The sequence below is a fragment of the Ailuropoda melanoleuca genome, chromosome 14, assembly GCF_002007445.2.
Source record: "Ailuropoda melanoleuca isolate Jingjing chromosome 14, ASM200744v2, whole genome shotgun sequence".
NCBI lineage: Eukaryota > Metazoa > Chordata > Mammalia > Carnivora > Ursidae > Ailuropoda > Ailuropoda melanoleuca.
In genome coordinates, this window is record NC_048231.1 from 55,848,512 (window position 1) to 55,870,094 (window position 21,583).

The 21,583-nt window shown below is 34.4% G+C and overlaps 1 protein-coding gene across 5 annotated transcripts in view; it reads left to right on the forward strand.

The window, feature by feature from the left end:
* The window catches only part of METTL4 (methyltransferase like 4), a 44,212-nt gene that overhangs the window by 2,796 nt on the left and 19,833 nt on the right, over positions 1-21,583 (forward strand). For all 5 annotated transcript variants that reach the window (XM_011233412.3, XM_034642469.1, XM_034642466.1 and 2 more), the window contains exons 3-5: positions 1,575-1,634; positions 11,028-11,397; positions 13,388-13,457. In XM_011233412.3, the coding sequence (XP_011231714.1) occupies positions 1,575-1,634; positions 11,028-11,397; positions 13,388-13,457 (500 nt within the window). The remainder of the gene's footprint in view (positions 1-1,574; positions 1,635-11,027; positions 11,398-13,387; positions 13,458-21,583) is intronic.

Genomic DNA, 21,583 nt, shown 5'->3' on the forward strand with positions numbered 1-21,583 from the left:
GCTGCTTTGTCTGCAAAATCCTAAAGCAGTTCATGGATTTTGGGAGATCCTTAGAGACCTGTCCATTGGGGATAAACTCATATAATGAAGTTTGCAAGAAGGGTGTTATTTCATTAAGTTTTTAATAATAAAAGTAAGAAGCTACTATAGAAAATTGTGTATGTTTTTAAAGCATATGTATTTGTATGTACACTGGTGCAGTCTTTTGGTGAAGTTTCAAGAATGCTATACAGGATCAAATTAATTATACTTTAATACTTTTTATGTTTCTGAAGAGTTCAGAGGTGATTAAACAAAGCCCATTTCAGATAGATTATATTAACGTTTTCTTTGATAGAGATAGGAATAACTTTATTACTTGCCCACAAATGTTTGAGATATTTCCATGTGCTGTTGTACACACAGGAATGAAACAAGAAAAACACTGTTGGTACCCTCACGGATCTTATAATTGAGATCCATGAAGAAAGATACTAAATAAGAAAGCATGTTGAGAATTAGAATAAGGAAAGTAATAGGGATAATTTATTACATTGTTCTAGTTTCCTGAAGTAGAACTTTTAATAGTCTTGTAATTTCTTCTGTTTTTTTCTTTGGACAAATATTTATTGATCCTGTGCTGTGTGTTGGGCATAGGAAAGAAAACATATAATGTCTGAGATTTCAGTAAAATAGTATATAAATTATTTATCACTACTATTACTAATTCAAAGAAATAATAACAAGCCTTTACAGTTTACTGAGTATGGGCATCTTTTAATGTTTCCACTGTTATGTTGGGTAAATTTCTTATTTTAATATGGAAAAATATAGATGAATGTATGTAATGAATTATCTTGACAAAACTTACCTTAATTCTGATATGCTAGAGCAAATTGTACAGTTGGCTAAATCTTCAGTCCATTTATTTATTCAGCCAGCAAACATTTATTGTTAGCCTGCTGGGAGTAAACTACCATGTAAGCACTGGTGTTTCAGCAATAAGAGGTACAAAGTCTCTGCTCTATTTTGCACCGTCCCACATGTTCTTTTCTATGGAATTGTTAGGTACAGAACAGTGTTAGTATATCCGATTTGTACCTAGCCCTCAGATCAGTCATAAAGAACTATTGAAAGTGTACTGGATTTTTTTTTTAATGATAGTATATGAATAGTTCCTCTCCTCAGAAATGAAGTTGAGAATTGTAGGATATATATCAACTGATAGATGACGCTAGTAACTTTATACAGCGTCATAGTTTTCTTGTGTTTCCATGGATGTCTGTGATACATTTTATCATTGGTACTAGTTCTTATTAGTAGCAGATAAGGCTTAGGTGACCTTTTATCACTCATTATGCTTGTAGTAATAATAATAATAATAATAATAATAATAAATAGTAATTTTTTATTTGGGAAAGCTTATTTCCTTAGTCCATACACTTTTCACTGATTTTGACTTTACTAGTCAATTAACCTTTTAAAGACTGAGATACTATGGAAAATGTGATAAAAAAAGAAATACTAATGTATTTCAAAATACCAATATTGTGATAGATGGCAACATAATTTTCTCCCTGTAATTTACTCTTTAGAAGCGTAAAAGATGTGTTTTCAATCAAGGTGAATTGGATGCTATGGAATATCATACAAAGGTAAGGTGTAAAATGTTCTTTAATGACATTGGAAGATTAATGTGAAGTAGTATAAATGAACAATATGAATAAGGATGTTCTTAAAAATTAAGCAATTATTTTGATCTAAGTTAAGAATTTAATAGAGTGATTTATTTTTACTTTTATAGTAATAAACAGTTCAAACCAGTTTTTATTAAAATTTTATATACTTCTATTTTACTATTTAACACAAGTAAACTTATACTATATTGGTTAAGTTTAGAAATTTGATAAGTTTTAAAGTCTCTTGTCCATAGGTAAAACAACTTATTAAGATAGTCGCAGAAGAAAGCATGAACGATGTGAAGGAAGTATTTTTAGAACATAACAATAAAGGGACCTAGTAACGAAATAAGAGGAAGCAGAGGGTATCCAAGTATTTTAAGCTTTAACTCTCTAAGGAACCCCTTTGATTGAAATGGGAAAATTGGGGCTGGAATTTGGCTTAGGAGGGATGGTAGTAAACGCGGTCTTGGACATGTTGAGTTAATTTGATGGTGGAACCTAGGATTTTTTTCTCTTTTTTGTGGGAAAATATACGTAATAAAATTTGCTGTTTTACCATTTTTAGGTGTATAATTCAGTGGCATTAAGTACATTCACAATATTGTGCCATAATCACCATGCATCCATCTCCAGAACTTTCTCATCATCCCACATAGAATCTACAATGGTTATTTTTTTTATTTTTTTATTTTTTACTGAATGAATCTATCTGTGCCCCTCCCTTTCTTCTTATCTAATTCACTTGTTTATACATTTATTCACTCATTAAGTACTTTAATTCACTTTACTTACAGATATTCATTAAGTGCCAACTGTACAGCAGAAAGTGTTATCCCTGGGACTTCAGTATAAGTACGGATAAACACAATGCTTCTGTTTCAGCACTTAGGCTCTTGAGGGACACGGATGATTAAAGTCAACTATATATCATAAAACGCACTATCATAGGACAATTCTAGGGTACAAGAGTGCATAAAGTGCGCGTCCAACTTACACTGGAGAATGGGGTATCAAGGAAAGCTTTATGGAGGCACTGATTTTGTTTGAGTCTTTGTAGTAGGCATTAGTCATGAAGAGGGTGATGAAGGATATTCTAGGCTTTGAGAATAGCATTTTGCTAAAGTTTAAAAGCAAGATGTAATAAAGCTTGTTTAAAGAGCTGAAAAAGGTTCAGGATAGCTGGGCTGTGGAATGTGGAGAGAATGGTTGGAGGTGAAACTGGGGGAATAAGAAGCCACAGATCATGTGAGATTTTACAAGACTGTCTTACGACATTTAGAATTACGGGTGTTGGGAAGCTGTTGAAAGCAGATGACATGATCAGATCTGCATTTTATTTAATTTATTTAATATTAACTTTATTTTTAGATAGGTAATGCATTCATTTGGTAAAGTTCAAAATGTACAAATAATATATAGTAGGTCTTTCTCTAATCCGTATCCCTCAGTCAACCTGCTTTCTCCTCTCAGTGTATTTGTCTAGTGGTGGTGGTGTTCATATATGAAATACAATATGTACATATATTCCCCTTCTCCGTTTTTGTTTAGGTGGTAGCGTACTTTTTTTTTTTAAAGATTTTATTTATTTATTTGACAGAGATAGAGACAGCTAGTGAGAGAGGGAACACAGCAGGGGGAGTGGGAGAGGAAGAAGCAGACTCATACCGGAGGAACCTGATGTGGGGCTGGATCCTACAACGCCGGGATCACGCCCTGACCCGAAGGCAGATGCTTAACCGCTGTGCCACTCAGGCGCCCCTAGGTGGTAGCATACTTGATACAGTTTTGCACCTTGATTTTTTTCCCTTCAGATAAACATACTTTACAGATTGTTTTATGTCACATTGTCTTTCATACTTAATTAGTCTTGAACTGTTTACATTTAGGTATATTATATACATGCTGTTGTCCATACATATGTGTGTATCTGCAGGATACATTTCAAGCAATTAAGCTGTTGGTCAGAGCTTTGAACCTTTTGATAAATACTGTCAAATTGCTGCTGTAGAGGTTTTATCATCTTATTAGCAAACCAGAAATGGGTAATTTTGGCTGTTTTCCCACATCCTTGCCGTCACAGTATGTGATGTATTGTTTTTGATCTTTGCCGATTTTATAGGTAAAAAATAATATTTCAGTATGATTTTAATTTGCATTCCCTTATTAAGAGTGTAGTTAAGTTTTTTACATACATTTAAAAACCATTTGTATTTTTTTAATGTAAGCTGTTTCTTTTGCATATTAAAAATATTGTGTCTTTAATTTACAGGTGCTCTTTATATGTTAGGGGAGCTAGTCCTTTGTTTCTGATATAAATTGCAAATATATTTTTACCAGTTTGTCATTTTAATTTTAATTATATATATATATTTTTTACCACATACACAGTATTATATTTTTATTTAGCTGAATTTATTTTTTTTCTTTTATGACTTATGGATTTTTGAGTCATAATTAAAAAGGTATTTCTTATTCAAGGCTTTAAGTTTTTCCATGGGAAAAAAATGAATTTTCCCATTTTTTTTCTAGAATATTATTTCATTTCACATTTATACCTTCGATTCATTTAGATTTCATTGTGGTATGAAGTGTGAGTTACACATACTCATATGTATTTGAGTTTATTTCTGGATTTTATGTCTTAATTTGTCTTATCTTCCAGTCTCTTTTCAGGTTTTTATAACATGAGTATGTTTTAATATTTGGTATGCTCACCCTCCCTCTTATTGCTGTTTTACAGAGTTTTTCTATTTGTTTGTTTGTTTATTTTCCCATATGATTTCCCATTAGGATCAATTTAATTCTGGTTGGAAAAAGAAGCAATTGGAATTTTTATGGCATCAAATTTGTAAATTAAATTAGGGCCTACTGACATCTTTAAGATGTTGATAACACAAATATGTCTTTCCATTTGTTTCAGTTTCTTTTGTCATTCTATAAGATTTTCTTTATAAAAATCTTGCCAATTTTTTAAGTTGCTGTAGTTTTTTTTTTTCCTTTTAATCTCTGGGGTTTTCCAGGGAGTACCTATAACTCCTGAAAATAGGAATACTTTTAATTATAGCTTTCTAATTATTTTATCTCCAATTTATTTTTCGTTTGTAAATGTATAGGCTAGAAAATACAATATGGTATTAAATCATGACAATATGTATCTTTGTCTTGTTTCTGACTCAGTGGGGATGATTTCATTACTAAGCATAATACTGGCTTTTGGACTGATCTGCAAATAGCATGTTAAGGAAGTTTCCATCTGTTCTTTTTTATTACCCTTTTTTTTTTTAAAAAGAGATTTTATTGATTATTTGAGAGAATGTGAGAAAGTGAGCATGAAGGGGGAGAGTGGGGGGGGGAGAAGGAGAGGGATCCTGATGTGGGGCTCAATCCCAGGACCCCGGGACCATGACCTGAGCCAAGGGCAGACACTTAACTGACTGAACCACCCGGGCACCCCTCCATCTGTTCTTATTTATTATTATCAAACATGGTTATTCAATTTTATGAAATGTTTTTTAAGCATCTGTGGAGATTTTTGAAAAGGTGATTTTTCTACTAATATTGCCTTTTGATATTTCCTCATGTGTAACCATCCTTGTGTTTGTAGTATATATTCCAAATGACCAGCTGTCAGTGCCTCTCCTCACTCAGAGATACATGGTAAATTGTCTCCCATTTGCCTGGTGAATCATGAGGTTTCTCAGTCTGAATACTGGAAACAGGCACCATTCTTGGCCCTGTGGGAACTTCTTGGCTCTGTGGAAGCTTCTTCTATCCTTTGGGTGGTTCTTTTCCTGGCCTTGGATAATTCCCTCATACACTTAAGCACATCAGTACATAGGGGGATTTCTCCAGTGTGACTGCATACAGATCTACATGGGTCTCTTTCTGTGTAGCTCTTTCCTGTCTGGTACTCTGTCCTGTGAATTCTTGTCTTGACCTCCCTATATTCTCTGCTTTGTGTACTCAGCTCTGGATTTTTCCTAGGCTCTGTCCAGATTCTTTTTTCTTGTGGCCTGGAAACTTCCCAGGCAGTTTGCTGGGGCAGTCATAGGGCTTACCTATGATTTCTTTCATCGTCCTTTATTGCCTGATATCCTATGTCTTGAAAGCTGTTGTTCCTGAGACTCCATCTTGGTTGAAAGTAAAGTCTTTGGCTGCTTTGAACATTTTTTCTTTATTATTGATTTTTAGCAATTTGATTATGATGTTCATTAATGCAGTTTCCCCCTCCTTCTTTGTGTTTTGAACTTGAATCTATGAATTAATAGTCTTCAGCAATTTTGGAAATTTTTTGGCCATTACCTCTTCAAATATTTTTTCTGTCCTCTTCATTTTAGATACTTTTGTGTTGTTTTCAAGTGCACTAATCTTTTCTTCTTCAGTGCCTGCTGTTAACACAACCTAGCATATATTTCCTTTTTGCATTGAACAGGCATACCTTGTTTTATTGTGCTTTGCTTTATTGCACTTTGCAGATATCACACTTTTTAAAAAATGAAAGTTTGTGGCAACCCTGCATCGAACAAGTCTATCAGTGCCGTTTTTCCAACAGCATTTGCTCACTTTGTGTCTCTAGGTCACATTTAGATAATTCTTGCAGTATTTTAAACTTTTTTGTTATTAGAACATTCGTCATGGTGACCTGTGATGAGTGATTTTTGATGTTACCATTGTAATTGTTTTGGGGCAGCACAAGCTGCGCACATATAAGATGGCAAACTTAATTTATAAATGTTGTGTGCTCTCACTCCTCCACCAACAAGCCATTCCCCTGTCTCTCTCCCTCTCCTTGGGCCTCCCTATTGCCTGAGATACAGCAGTCTTGAAATTAGGTTAATTAGTATCCCTGCAATTGCCTCCAAGTGTTCAAGTGAAGGGAAGAGTTGCATGTCTCATACTTCAAATTTTTTTTTTGAAAGATTTTATTTGAGAGAGAGATAGTGAGAGAGAGAGAGAGAGAGAGAGAGCACGAGCCGGGGGAAGGGGCAGAGGGGGAAGCAGAAACCCTGCTGAGCAGAGAGCCCTATGTGGGGCTCCAGTCCCAGGACCCTGGGATCATGACCTGAGCTGAAGGCAGATGCTTAACTGACTGAGCGACCCAGGTACCCCTAATTTTTTTTTTTTTTTGAAAGAGGGCGGGGGCAGGGAGGTAGAAGGGCAGAGGGAGAGGGAGAGAGAGACTTAAACAGGCTCAACAGCCAGCACGGAGCCCGATTTAGGGCTCGATTTCATGACCCTGAGATCATGGCCTGAGCCGAAATCAAGAGTCGGATGCTTAACCAACCGAGCCACTCAAGAACCCCAATATGTCTTATGGTTTAAATCAAAAGCTGGAAATGATTAAGTTTAGTGAAGAAGGCAGATTAAAAGCTGAAATATGCTGAAAACTAGGCCCCTTGCAGCAAACTGTTAGCCAAGTTGTGAATGCAAGGCAAAAGTTCTTGAAGGAAATTTAAAGTGCTAACCCAGTGAACATATGAATGATAAGTGAAATCAGCCTTATTGCTGATATGGAGAGAGTTTGAGTGGTCTGGTTAGAAGACTGAACCAGCCACAACATTCCCTTAAGCCAAAGCCTAATCCAGAGCAAGGCCCTGACTCTCTCCAGTTCTGTGAAGGCTGAGAGGAGGTGGGAAGAAGTTGTAGAAGAAGAATTTGAAGCCGGCAGAGGTTGGTTCATGAGGTTTAAGAAGCTGCCTCCGTAACATCAAAGTGCGAGGTGAAGCAGCAGGTGCTGATGGAGAAGCTGCCGCCAGTGACCCAGATGATGCAGCTAAGATCATTACTTAGGTGGCTACACTGAACAGATTCTCAATGTAGACGAAACACCCTTCTGTTGGAAGAAGATGCCATCTAGGAATTTCATAGGTAGTTGGGGAGAATGCCTGACATGCAAGTTTGAAGGAACAGGCTGACTCTCCTGCTAGGGGCTAATGAAGCTGGTGACTTTAAGTTGATGTCAATGCTCATTTGCTATTCTGAAAATTCTAGGGCCCTTAAGAATCATTCTAAATCGGGGCACCTGGTGGCTCAGCTGGTTAAGCGTCTGACTCTTGATTTCAGCTTGGGTCATAATCTTGGGGTCCTGGAATCAAGCCCTATGTCTGGCTCTGTGCTCAGCAGGGAGTCTGCTTGAGGATTTTCTCCCTCTCCCTCTGCCCCTGTTCATGCTCTCTCTCTTTCTCTAAAATAAATAAATCTTAAAAAAAAAATTATGCTAGATTTACCATGTGTTGGCTTTGTAAGTGGAGCAACAAAGCCTGGATGGCAGCATATCTGTTTACAACATGGCTTACTGGATCTTTTAAACCCCCTGTTGAGACCCACTGCTCAGAAAAAAAGATGCTTTTCAAAATAGTACTTATTAATAAATGCACCTGGTGACCCGAGAGCTCTGGTGGAGATGCGCAATTAGATGTATGTTGCTTTCATGCCTGCTAACACAAAATCCATTTGGCAGCTCATGGATCAAGGAGTAATTTCAACTCAAATCTTATTATTGAAGAAATACATGCCATAGGGCTGTAGCTTCCACAGACAGTGATTCCTCTGATGGATCTGGGCACAAAGTCAATGGAAAGTCTTCTGGANGTGGATCAAGGAGTAATTTCAACTCAAATCTTATTATTGAAGAAATACATGCCAGAGGGCTGTAGCTTCCACAGACAGTGATTCCTCTGATGGATCTGGGCACAAAGTCAATGGAAAGTCTTCTGGAAAAGATTCGTTATTGTAGATGCCATTAAGAACATTTGTGATTCATGGGAAGAGGTCAAAATATCCACATTACCAGGAGTGTGGAAGAAGTTGATTCCACCTCTGTGGGGAACCTTGAGGGGTTCCAGACTTCAGTGGAAGAAGTCACTGCAGATGTGGTGGAAACAGCAAGAGAACCAGAATTAGAAGTGGAGCCTGAAGATATGACCAAATGGCTGCAATCTCATGATAAAGCTTTAGTGGCGGAGGGGTTGCTTCTGACGGACGAACAAAGAAATGGTTCCTTCAGGTGGAATCTACTCCTGGGGAAGATGCTGTGAGCATTGGAAATGACAACAGAGGACTTAGAATATTCCATAAACTTAGTTGGTAAAGCAGTGACGGGGTTTGAGAGGATTGACTCTCATTTGGAAAGAAGTTCTGCTGTGGGTAAAATGCTGCATTCATGAAGGGTCAATTGATGCAGCAAACTTCGTTGTTGTCTTAATTTAAAAAACTGCCATGGCTGCCTCAGCCTCCAGCCACCACCACCCTAATGAGTCAACAGCTAACAACACGGAGGCAAGACCCTCCACCTGCAAAAAGAATATGACTTGCTGAAATTTCAGATAACAGTTTGCATTTTTTAGCAATAAGGTATTTTTAAGTTTAGGTATATACATTGTTTTTAAGGATGTAATGCTATGAGTCCTTAATATACAATGGTACAGTATAAATATAACTTTTATATGCACTGGGAAACCAAAAAATTAATTTGACTCACTTTATTGCAATAGTCACTTTATTGTGGTGGCCTGGAACTAAACCCCCAACATCTCCTGTATGGGATTAGGAATTTGATTTTTAACAACTTCCAGGTGATTCCAATGGAGGTAGTACAAATACCGTATCTTGAGAAAGACTGCACCAAGAGGGACAAAAAAATGTAATGTATATAGAAAATAACATATAGTCTGATTTATAAAATACAGGTGAATCTTTTGCAGCTTACAGCCCTTGCCTTCAATTGATTGACTTTATTGCAATAACTTGGCTTTATTCTAGTGATCTGGAACCCAACCCACAATATTTCTGTGGTATGCAGTTTTCTTCTCTAGAAGCTTGATTTTTTAAAGTAGTTTTTGTGCCTCTTTAACATTCTCATTTTTTTCTGTACCTTTTTGAACATATGAATATGGTTATGATAAGTGCCTTATTATACTTTTCTACTTTTGTTCCTAATCTTTTAAATGGGCTGCAAGTAAACCTATCCAGCCTTTTCTACTGTTTGTATCATCTGTGTTATTCCTGTGTGTTTCTGTTGAGTTCTATTATTTCTCTATAATGTGTTGCATTGTCTTGCTTCTTTATATTTCTGGTAATTTTTTATTTTTTGTAAGACATTTCAATTTTAGTTTGTTGGGCACTAAATATTTTCATATTCCATTAAAGCAACTTTTCAATTCCATAAATATTCTTGAACTTTGTTTTTGGACAAAGTTACTTTGAAACTGGTTGATCCTTTTACGACTTTGTTTTAAAGTTTTGAAGCTTGTTTTAAGGTTTTTTAGTTAGGACCAGAGCAGTCTTTAGAGCTATTTTTCCCCCCACTCATGAGGCAGTATACCCTTTTGAGTAGTCTACCTGATGCCTTGTAAATTAGGAGATTTTCCATTTTGGCTGGTGGGAGCACTGTTCCCAGCCCTGTGTGAGCTCTGTGGATTGTTGCCTCTGATCATTTCACATCATTTCTTTCCCTGACCTTGGGGAGACTTGAGTGGACCTTCCTGCAGCTTTTGAGAACTCTATCTCTGTGCAGCTCTCTCCTCTTTGGTATCCTGCCCTGCAAACTCTAGCTGCTTTGACCTTTACAGATTTCCAGCTGCATCTTCTCAGCTCAGAGACTGTTGGACTCTGAATGGGTCTCCTTTGCTGTGCTGCTGCCTGGAGACTTTCTCAAGGTAGTAAGCTGGAACAATCATTCGTTTCTCCTTTTTTGGGACCAGTATTTTTCACTACTTGACATCCATCTAAGGTCTGAAAGCCTTTTAAAAAAAATTCATTATATACTTTTTTAAAAAAGTAATTTCAGATGAAAAGTTAAAGCTGACTTCTGGTATTGCATCTTGCCCAGAAGCGGAACTTAATTTTCTAATTATCGTAGTTGTATTTTTGCAAAACTTTGTTTAGATGTTTGTTTAACAGTTACTTTTTTTTTCTTTACAATTTAAGAAGTATACATTCAAAGGTAAGTTTATTTTAAAATTAGATCACTAGAAAATTTAATATTAAATGTGATTTAAATTCAGTTTGCTTTATAGATTAAAATTCTGCTTTCTTCTAGAAACAGTCATGTTATCAAATTCATCTTTATTTCAAATTCATTTTAATACATTTTTAAGATTGTCTTTTTATGTGTATTGCTTGGTTATTTAATTGTAAGTGATATGAGGTTTGTTTTATTCCACATTTAAGAAACAGCAATTCAAGGGTATACTTACACATTCTTGCCTTTTACATTTTATCATAAAATTATTTTAGTGTAAGCTTTAAAATATTGATTTCAATCCATAAGTTCAAATATTCAAAGCACAGTAAGAATTTCATTATTTAGAGAATTGTTTTAATGTAAATGATCTTTTAACGTACCTTAACAAATTTTTCTTACAGATCAGGGGACTGATTTTGGATGGCTCTTCAGAGTTAATCCAAGAAGGTCTCAAAAGTGGCTTTCTTCATCCACTTTCTGAAAACTGGGACAAGTGTAGTGATCCCATTACTTTACCACTTGACACCTGCAATTTGTCAGAATTATGTGCAATGGCAAAGCATTTGCCTTCTCTGAATGAAATGGAACTTCAGGCGTTACGATTGATGGAAGAAGATGTATCTGTTACAGAACAGGATTTATTTTCACGGGTTGTTGAAAACAACTCTAGCTTTACAAAAATGATTACTTTAATGGGACAGAAATACCTGGTGCCACCAAAAAGCAGTTTTCTTTTGTCTGACATTTCTTGCATGCATCCACTTCTGAACTGTAAGTAATTACTGTGTTATTAGAAAAATATAATTTTTTTTGTAGCCTCAGAAGTCATCAACTAGTCTGAATGCTGAATGTGGGTCAACATTATGAGGATAGAATAAGTTCTTAATTTTCTCTGTGTGATTTTTTCTTTTAAACTTAATTTTAAAGTTCTGACTTTTGATTTAAAAACATTTAAATACTTTGAAAAAATTAAAAAATAAGACTAGTGAACAAAGGGTCAGAAAGTAATTGGTCCCCATGAAAGCAAATGTAGTTGCTGCTCTGTACTTAAGAATTCATGATACAACTGGGCTTGGCCAAATGATTTTATTTAACTTTTCTTTATAGCAAAGTAGGAGCACTTCAGATATGAATATTAACACTGTAGCCTTTTAGGTGACATTTTAAGCTAGTTCTAGTTTATTGTCTAAAATTTCTTGAAATATTTTCCTGTGTAATGTCAACAAAATTTAAAGATTGAAGTCCACAGTCATGCACACCTGAATTTGAATTTAGATTCTAAAGCTTAACCATTCATCTTTGAGCTATTCACTTCACAAAACTGAGCCTCAGTTTCCTAGTTTATAAAATAGTTATGATAATAATCTACTTCTGAAGGTCATTTTGAAGATTAAATGAATTAATCTGCATCAACTCTTATCTCAGGGATTTATATATTTAATAAGTCATAATCTAAGAGATGAAGTAGGAAAGAAATGTATGGATGGAATTTAATATGCTATTTATTGTTATTTGGATATTTAATATAAAAATTTTAAGTTATTAAATGACATAGTTCATTAAGGAAAAGCTTCTTTTAAATGCTGTCAAGCCATGTGACACGTGAGTGTTTATTCATGTCACAGTGTCATAAATTCTTCAGGGTAAATGACAGGATAATAAATTAATGGGAAAATTATGTTATGTTTGAACATTGTTTTCTGTTTTTTATTACTTTTATAGTTTAAAAACCATTACTTCCTCATTTTAATTTGCACTGTTTTGATTACTTGTGAAATTGTACATTTACCAAAATATACCTGTGTTTATAAAAGCAGAAAGGACAGTTCTTCCTTACAGTAAAATTCCAGTTAATAAACGTGGGTGGTATGATGGAACTAGAAAGTTTCTATTTGGCGAACACCATAGTAATTAGCTGTCGAAATAGTAGGTGAAAAGATGAGACACGGTATTTGCACAGTTGTAAAGTATCTCCTTACAAGATTCTTATTAATTACAAAGTGAAAACTGGAGAAACCTGTTAGACAATCCTTTAGCCAAATGATTAAAGGTAGTATCACCAATAATGAGACATTTTGACATCTTGTATTTCCTGATTACTTGGTAGTATTCTTGCCAAAAGTTAATAATCTAAATTTAATCACAAGGAAATACCAAACCCAAATTAAGAGATATTCTATAAAATAACTGGCCAATAGCCTTCAGCGTATCAAGGTCATAAGTGACAAAGAAAGACTGAGGAACGTTCCCCGATTGGAAGAGATTGAGGAGACATGGCATTTAAGATGCAGTGTGTGATCCTGCTTTGGCCAGAAGAAAAGATACCTGTAGACAATTGAGGAAGTTTTATTATGGTCAGTGTATCAGTTTTAAGATAAGTTATTTCAAAATGAAGCTTAAAAAAAGTAAAGCAAAAAAATGAAAAACAAAACAAAAAAACCCATTTAGGTTTGAAAGGACCATATTAATACGGCTGTCAAGACATAAAGGGCATTTACAAATGATTGGTGTCCAGCTAAGTGAGCTGTAGTTATTTTCAGGTAGTCTTTGCAAAAATAGCAATAGGTGAATTTATGTTAAAATCCCTGTGGTACTAAATGATAAGGGAAATCTCAATTTTTAAAAATTATTCTATTTGAATAAATGTTAAATCCTTTTGTTGCATTCCATCATATCTGTGTCTGTAGTCAATGCACTTTAGTTTTTAAAGTGATCACCTACAGAAGGTAGGTATTTTCTGAAGTTGTGCGTTTGTTTTCAGGTAGGAAAACATATGATGTAATTGTGATAGATCCACCGTGGCAGAACAAATCAGTTAAAAGAAGTAACAGGTAAGTGTAAATAAATTGTCTATTAGATAATCTGCCTTGTATTTTTGCTGCTGTTGTTGTTGTTTTGTGTTTCAATTAAGTAGGCTCCATGTCCAGCATGGACCTCAACGTGGGGCCTAAACTCAAGACCCTGAGATCAAGACCTGAACTGAGACCAAGAGTCAGGTGCTTAATTTACTGAACCCCCCCAGGCACCCCATACTTTTCTAAAAGCTATTGTCCTTTTTACATTCTGGTTATATTGCTAAAAGCATTACTTTGGGATGTGGGTTGTCTGAAGCTACTAAAATATTTTCAGTTCAATTTTGAATTCCCTTAATTAGGTATTTGTCTTGCACTACAATGACGTATAGGTATAAGACTGTCACAAATAATATACTTATGAATGACTGAGGTTACTGACTGAACCAGTTCAGGGGTATTGCCGTAACACCAAAGGGCAACATTTTTGTCTCCTTCGATATCACATTTTGAAGTTTAGAAATATGTGCCAAAATATGGGCGACCTTGTTTTATTGTGCTTCACTTTATTGTACTTTGCAGATACTGCCTTTTTAAAAAATAATTGAAGGTTTGTGGCAACCCTGCATTGAGCACATCTATTGGCACCAGTTTTCCAACAGCATTTGCTCTCTTTGTGTAACATTTTGCAATATTTCAAACTTTTTCATTATTGTCTTGGTGTTCTGTGAACAGAGATTATGACTCACTGAAAGCTCAGATGATGGTTAGCACTTTTTAGCAATGAAGTGTGTATGTTGTTTTCTTAGACATAATGCCATTGCATACTTAGTTGACTACAGTATAGTGTAAACATAACTGTTACATGCACTGGAAAGCCCCCAAATTGTATTTGACTCACGTTATTAAAGTGATATAGCTTTGTTGTGGTGGTCTGGAACTGAACCTGCAGTGTCTCTGAGGTATGCCTGTATAGTTTTCCTCAGGAGCTGCTATGAATGAATTTGTCTATTCCATCTTAAATTTGTTTTATGTCCCCTTTTTTGTTGATGTCACCTCTTAGAGTGATCAGTTCAATTAATTACTGAGAAGACATTTCATTTTAATAGCTTTTTAAAACTTTTAAGTTTTTCTCTCCATTCTAGTGAATATCTTCAGTTCTATTTCCTCTCAATGTTCAGTTTCTAGCCTGGCAATTCTATTACCTTGACTTCAACTTCATATGAAGTTTCTTTATCCCCTCAATTATCTCCAGCTTTCTTATGCTTTTTTGTTTATGAGCTCCTACAGTGGGATTTTTTTTCTCTTAAAGTTGCAAGAATCATACAAAATATTCATGTATCTGTTCTCTATGTGTTTGTGTGTGTAAATATCTATACCTATACATAATTTTTAAAAAACCATTTGAAAGTAAGAGAAAATAAGTTGCTTTGAAATAATTTCATTTTATTAAAATTTCCTGAAAACAAAGAAATTCTCTCGTATAATTATAACGCAATTGTCAAAATAGGTAATTAACATTGATACAGTACTGTTATTGATACCACTAGTATCTAATCCATACACTTTATTCAGGTTTTCCCAGTTATCCCAGAAACATCCTTCATAGCAAAATAAAATCTTGGATCATGACTTATATTCACTTGTCATGTCTCTTTAGTATACTTTTTAAAAAAGATTTATTTTATTATTTGCGAGAGAGAAAGAGAGAGAGAGAATGAATGAGGAGGAGGAACAGAGGGAGAGGGAGAGAAAATCTCAAGCAGACTCTGCACTGAGTGCAGAGCCCAATGTGGGCTTGATCTCAGCATGCTGAGATCATAACCTAAGCTGAAACCAAGAGTTGGAGGCTTAACCCATTCTGCCACCCAGGTGCCCCTCTTTAAAATCCTTTAATTTGGAAGTTCCTGAGTCTTTTCTGGTGTTTCATGAAATTGACATTTCTGAAAGCAGCAATAGAAAACTAATACGGCATCTATTGATGAGTCTTGCCCAAATCAGTTATTATTAAGGCAGTTGCCAAATGGTGATTGTATATGTGTGGGTTTATTTTTGGGCTCTCTATTCTGTTCCATTGATGTTTGTGTGGTTTTTTTTTGTACCAGTACCATACTGTTTTTATTAGTATAGCTTTTTAACATTTTTGAATTCAGGAAGCATGATAACCTCCAGCTTTGTTTTTTTGTAAGATCACTTTGGCTATTTAGGGTCTTTTGTAGTTTCATACACATTTTAGGANAAATGAAGCTTAAAAAAAGTAAAGCAAAAAAATGAAAAACAACAAAAAAACCCATTTAGGTTTGAAAGGACCATTTTAATACGGCTGTCAAGACATAAAGGGCATTTACAAATGTTTGGTGTCCAGCTAAGTGAGCCGTAGTTATTTTCAGGTAGTCTTTGCAAAAATAGCAATAGGTGAATTTATGTTAAAATCCCTGTGGTACTAAATGATAAGGGAAATCTCAATTTTTAAAAATTATTCTATTTGAATAAATGTTAAATCCTTTTGTTGCATTCCATCATATCTGTGTCTGTAGTCAATGCACTTTAGTTTTTAAAGTGATCACCTACAGAAGGTAGGTATTTTCTGAAGTTGTGCGTTTGTTTTCAGGTAGGAAAACATATGATGTAATTGTGATAGATCCACCGTGGCAGAACAAATCAGTTAAAAGAAGTAACAGGTAAGTGTAAATAAATTGTCTATTAGATAATCTGCCTTGTATTTTTGCTGCTGTTGTTGTTGTTTTGTGTTTCAATTAAGTAGGCTCCATGTCCAGCATGGACCTCAACGTGGGGCCTAAACTCAAGACCCTGAGATCAAGACCTGAACTGAGACCAAGAGTCAGGTGCTTAATTTACTGAACCCCCCCAGGCACCCCATACTTTTCTAAAAGCTATTGTCCTTTTTACATTCTGGTTATATTGCTAAAAGCATTACTTTGGGATGTGGGTTGTCTGAAGCTACTAAAATATTTTCAGTTCAATTTTGAATTCCCTTAATTAGGTATTTGTCTTGCACTACAATGACGTATAGGTATAAGACTGTCACAAATAATATACTTATGAATGACTGAGGTTACTGACTGAACCAGTTCAGGGGTATTGCCGTAACACCAAAGGGCAACATTTTTGTCTCCTTCGATATCACATTTTGAAGTTTAGAAATATGTGCCAAAATATGGGCGACCTTGTTTTATTGTGCTTCACTTTATTGTACTTTGCAGATACTGCCTTTTTAAAAAATAATTGAAGGTTTGTGGCAACCCTGCATTGAGCACATCTATTGGCACCAGTTTTCCAACAGCATTTGCTCTCTTTGTGTAACATTTTGCAATATTTCAAACTTTTTCATTATTGTCTTGGTGTTCTGTGAACAGAGATTATGACTCACTGAAAGCTCAGATGATGGTTAGCACTTTTTAGCAATGAAGTGTGTATGTTGTTTTCTTAGACATAATGCCATTGCATACTTAGTTGACTACAGTATAGTGTAAACATAACTGTTACATGCACTGGAAAGCCCCCAAATTGTATTTGACTCACGTTATTAAAGTGATATAGCTTTGTTGTGGTGGTCTGGAACTGAACCTGCAGTGTCTCTGAGGTATGCCTGTATAGTTTTCCTCAGGAGCTGCTATGAATGAATTTGTCTATTCCATCTTAAATTTGTTTTATGTCCCCTTTTTTGTTGATGTCACCTCTTAGAGTGATCAGTTCAATTAATTACTGAGAAGACATTTCATTTTAATAGCTTTTTAAAACTTTTAAGTTTTTCTCTCCATTCTAGTGAATATCTTCAGTTCTATTTCCTCTCAATGTTCAGTTTCTAGCCTGGCAATTCTATTACCTTGACTTCAACTTCATATGAAGTTTCTTTATCCCCTCAATTATCTCCAGCTTTCTTATGCTTTTTTGTTTATGAGCTCTACAGTGGGATTTTTTTTCTCTTAAAGTTGCAAGAATCATACAAAATATTCATGTATCTGTTCTCTATGTGTTTGTGTGTGTAAATATCTATATCTATACATAATTTTTTAAAAACCATTTGAAAGTAAGAGAAAATAAGTTGCTTTGAAATAATTTCATTTTATTAAAATTTCCTGAAAACAAAGAAATTCTCTCGTATAATTATAACGCAATTGTCAAAATAGGTAATTAACATTGATACAGTACTGTTATTGATACCACTAGTATCTAATCCATACACTTTATTCAGGTTTTCCCAGTTATCCCAGAAACATCCTTCATAGCAAAATAAAATCTTGGATCATGACTTATATTCACTTGTCATGTCTCTTTAGTATACTTTTTAAAAAAGATTTATTTTATTATTTGCGAGAGAGAAAGAGAGAGAGAGAATGAATGAGGAGGAGGAACAGAGGGAGAGGGAGAGAAAATCTCAAGCAGACTCTGCACTGAGTGCAGAGCCCAATGTGGGCTTGATCTCAGCATGCTGAGATCATAACCTAAGCTGAAACCAAGAGTTGGAGGCTTAACCCATTCTGCCACCCAGGTGCCCCTCTTTAAAATCCTTTAATTTGGAAGTTCCTGAGTCTTTTCTGGTGTTTCATGAAATTGACATTTCTGAAAGCAGCAATAGAAAACTAATACGGCATCTATTGATGAGTCTTGCCCAAATCAGTTATTATTAAGGCAGTTGCCAAATGGTGATTGTATATGTGTGGGTTTATTTTTGGGCTCTCTATTCTGTTCCATTGATGTTTGTGTGGTTTTTTTTTGTACCAGTACCATACTGTTTTTATTAGTATAGCTTTTTAACATTTTTGAATTCAGGAAGCATGATAACCTCCAGCTTTGTTTTTTTGTAAGATCACTTTGGCTATTTAGGGTCTTTTGTAGTTTCATACACATTTTAGGACTCTTTGTTCTAGTTCTGTTAAAAATGCCATTGGTATTTTGATAGGGATTGTGTTAATTCCTTTTTTTTTTTAAAAAGATTTTATTTATTTATTTGAGAGAGAGAATGAGTGAGAGAGAGAGAGAGAGAGATTGAGAGAACGAGAGAGGCAGAAGGAGAAGCAGACTCCCTGTGGAGCAGGGAGCCCAATGTGGGACTGGATCCCAGGACCTGGGATTATGACCTGAGCCGAAGATAGACAGTTAACTGACCGAGCCACCCAGGTGCCCTGATAGGGACTGCATTAAGTCATTAATCTGCATTAATCATTGTTAGACATTCTAACAGTATTAATTCTTCCAGTCCATGAGCACAGTATATATTTCCATTTATTTGTGATGTCTTCAATTTTTTTCATTTTATACTCTTCAGAGGACAGGTCTTTCACAGGTTAAATTTTTTTCTAGGTATTTTTCTAGGTATTTTGTTCTTTTTGATGCAGTTGTGAATGGGATTGTTCTCTTGATTTCTCTTTCTGATAGCTTGTTATTAGTGTATAGAAATTCAACAGATTTCTGTATGTTCATTTTGTATCCTGTGACTTTACTGAATTATTTTAATAGTTCTAATAGTTTTTTGGTAGAGCCTTAATGGTTTTCTATATATGATATCATGTCATCTGCAATTAGTGACAGTTTTACTACTTTTTCAATTTGGATGCCTTTGATTTTTTTTCCCTTGCCTAATTGATGTGGCTGGGATTTCCAATACTATGTTGAATAAATTGTGAGAATGGGTATCCTTGTCTTGTTTCTTATGTTAGAGGAAAAGCTTTTAGCATTTCACCATTGAGTATAATGTTAGCTGAGAGTTTATCATATCTGGCCTTTATTATACTTTGTATGTTCTTTCTGTACCTGCTGTGTTGAGGGTTTTTATCATTAATGGATGTTATATATGTCAAATGCTCTTTGGCATCTATTTACATGATCATCTTTTTATCTTTAATCTTGTTAGTGTGGTATATTATGTTGGTAAATTTCACTGGATCATGGTGTATGATCCTATTAATGTATTGTGATTTTTATTTGCTAATATTTTGAAGAGGATTTTTGCATCTATGTTCACTGGGGATATTGGCCTTTTTTTTAGTGGTATCTTTGATTATGCTGGCCTTGTAAAATGAGTTTGGAACCATTTCTTCCTCTTTAATTTTTTGGAATAATTTGAGAAGGATAGTTACTAACTCTTCTTTAAATGTTTGGTAGAATTCATATATGAAGCAGTCTGGTCCTGGGCTTTTGTTTTCTGGGAGTTTTTAAATTACTGATTCAATTTCATTACTTGTAATTGGAATATTCATATTTTCTATTTCTTTGTGATTCAGTCTTGGAAGGTTGTGTTTTTAGGAATTTATCCATTTCTTCTAGGTTTCCTGTTTTTTTGGCGTATAGTCTCCTATGTATTTTTGTGGTTTCAGTTGTAACTTTTATTTCATTTTTGTTTTTATTCATTTGAGCCTTTTCTTTTTTTCTTGAGGAGTCTGGCTAGAGTTTTTCAATTTCAACTTTTCAAAGAATCAGGTTTTAATTTCATTAATTTTTTTTCTTTTTTAGTTTCTATTTCAATTATTTCCACTCTAATCTTTATTATTTCCTTCCTTCTACTAACTTTGGGCTTTGTTCTTTTTCTAGTTTAGGTTAGATTGTTTACTTGGGGTTTTTCATATTTTTTTAAGGTAGGTTTATATTGCTATGAACTTCCCTCTTAAAACTGCTTTTGTTGCAATTTTGGAAAGTTGTGTTTCCATTTTCTTTTGTCTGAAAGTATTTTTTGATCTCCTCTTTGATTTTTTTGTTTACCCATTGGTTGTTAGTAATGTTTCTTAGTATCTACTTGTTTATTTTATCTTATTATTATTATTTTTTTTAGTTTTCTTCTTGTAAATGATTTCTAGTTTCATACTGTTGTTGGAAAAGATGCTCGATATGATTTAAGTCTTTTTAAATTTATTGAGACTTGTTTTGTGGCCTAATATATGATCTGTCCTGAAGAATGTTCCATGTACCATTGAAAAAAATGTGCATTCTGCAGTTTTTGGGTGAAATGTGCTGTATACATATATTAAGTCCATCTCATCTAATGTGTTAAGGACAGTGTTTCCTTATCGATTTTCTGGATGATCTATGCATTGATGTAAGTGGGGTATTGAAGTTCTCTATCATTGTTGTATTAATGTCAATTTCTTCCTTTAGGTCTATTAATATTTGGTTTATATATTTAGGTGCTACTATACTGGGTACATAAATATTTGTAACTGTTATATTATCTTCTTGGGTTGACCTCTTTATCATTATGTAATGCTTTTCTTTATCTTTTGTTGAAGTCTTTGTTGTAAAGTCTATTTTGTCTGATATGAGTATTGGTACTCGAGCCTTCATTTTGTTTTTATTTGCATGGAATACCTTTTCCATCCCTTTCTTTTTAGTCTATGTTTGTCTTTAGATGTGAAGTAAGATTCTTGCAGGTAGCATATAGATGGGTCTTGTTTTTTTCAGCAATTTAGCTTCCTTATGTCTTTTAATTGGAGCATTTAGGTCATTTATATTTAAAGTAATTACTGATAGACATGTACTTATTGACATTTTAATTGTTTTCTGGTTATTTTTGTATTTCTCTGTTTATTTGTCCTTCCTTTGGTCTCTTCCTTTGTGATTTGATGGTTTTCTTTAGAGTTATGTTTGGGTTCTTTTGTTTTTGTTTTTTGTATATCTATTGTAGCTTCTTGGACTGTGGTTCTTAAAAAGTGTATATATATATATCGATATATATATATTGACCTAGGTATATAGCAGTCTATTTTAAGCTGATAGTTGTTTCAGTTTGAATGCATTCTAAAAGCACTACTTTTTTACTGCCTCTCAACATTTTGTTTTTGACATCATATTTTATATCTTTTTATTTTGTATATCCCTTATCTACTTATTGTAGTTATAGCTGAGTTTACTTTTTTGTCTTTAACCTCATACTAGCTTCTTCATTGGTTCATGTGCTGCCTTTACTACACTTTTGCCTTTAAGAGGGAGATTTTTTTCTTTCATATAGTTTCTTGTTTTTATTCATGGCATTTTCTTTTCTGCTTGAAGATCTTTTAACATTTCTTGTAAGGCTGGTTTAGTTGGGGAGAATTCCTTTAGTTTTTGCTTTTCTGGGAAACCCTTTATCTCTTTAAATTCTGAATGAAAGCCTTGCTGAATAGGATATTTTTGGTTGTAAGCTTTTCCCTTTCAGTACTTTAAATACATCC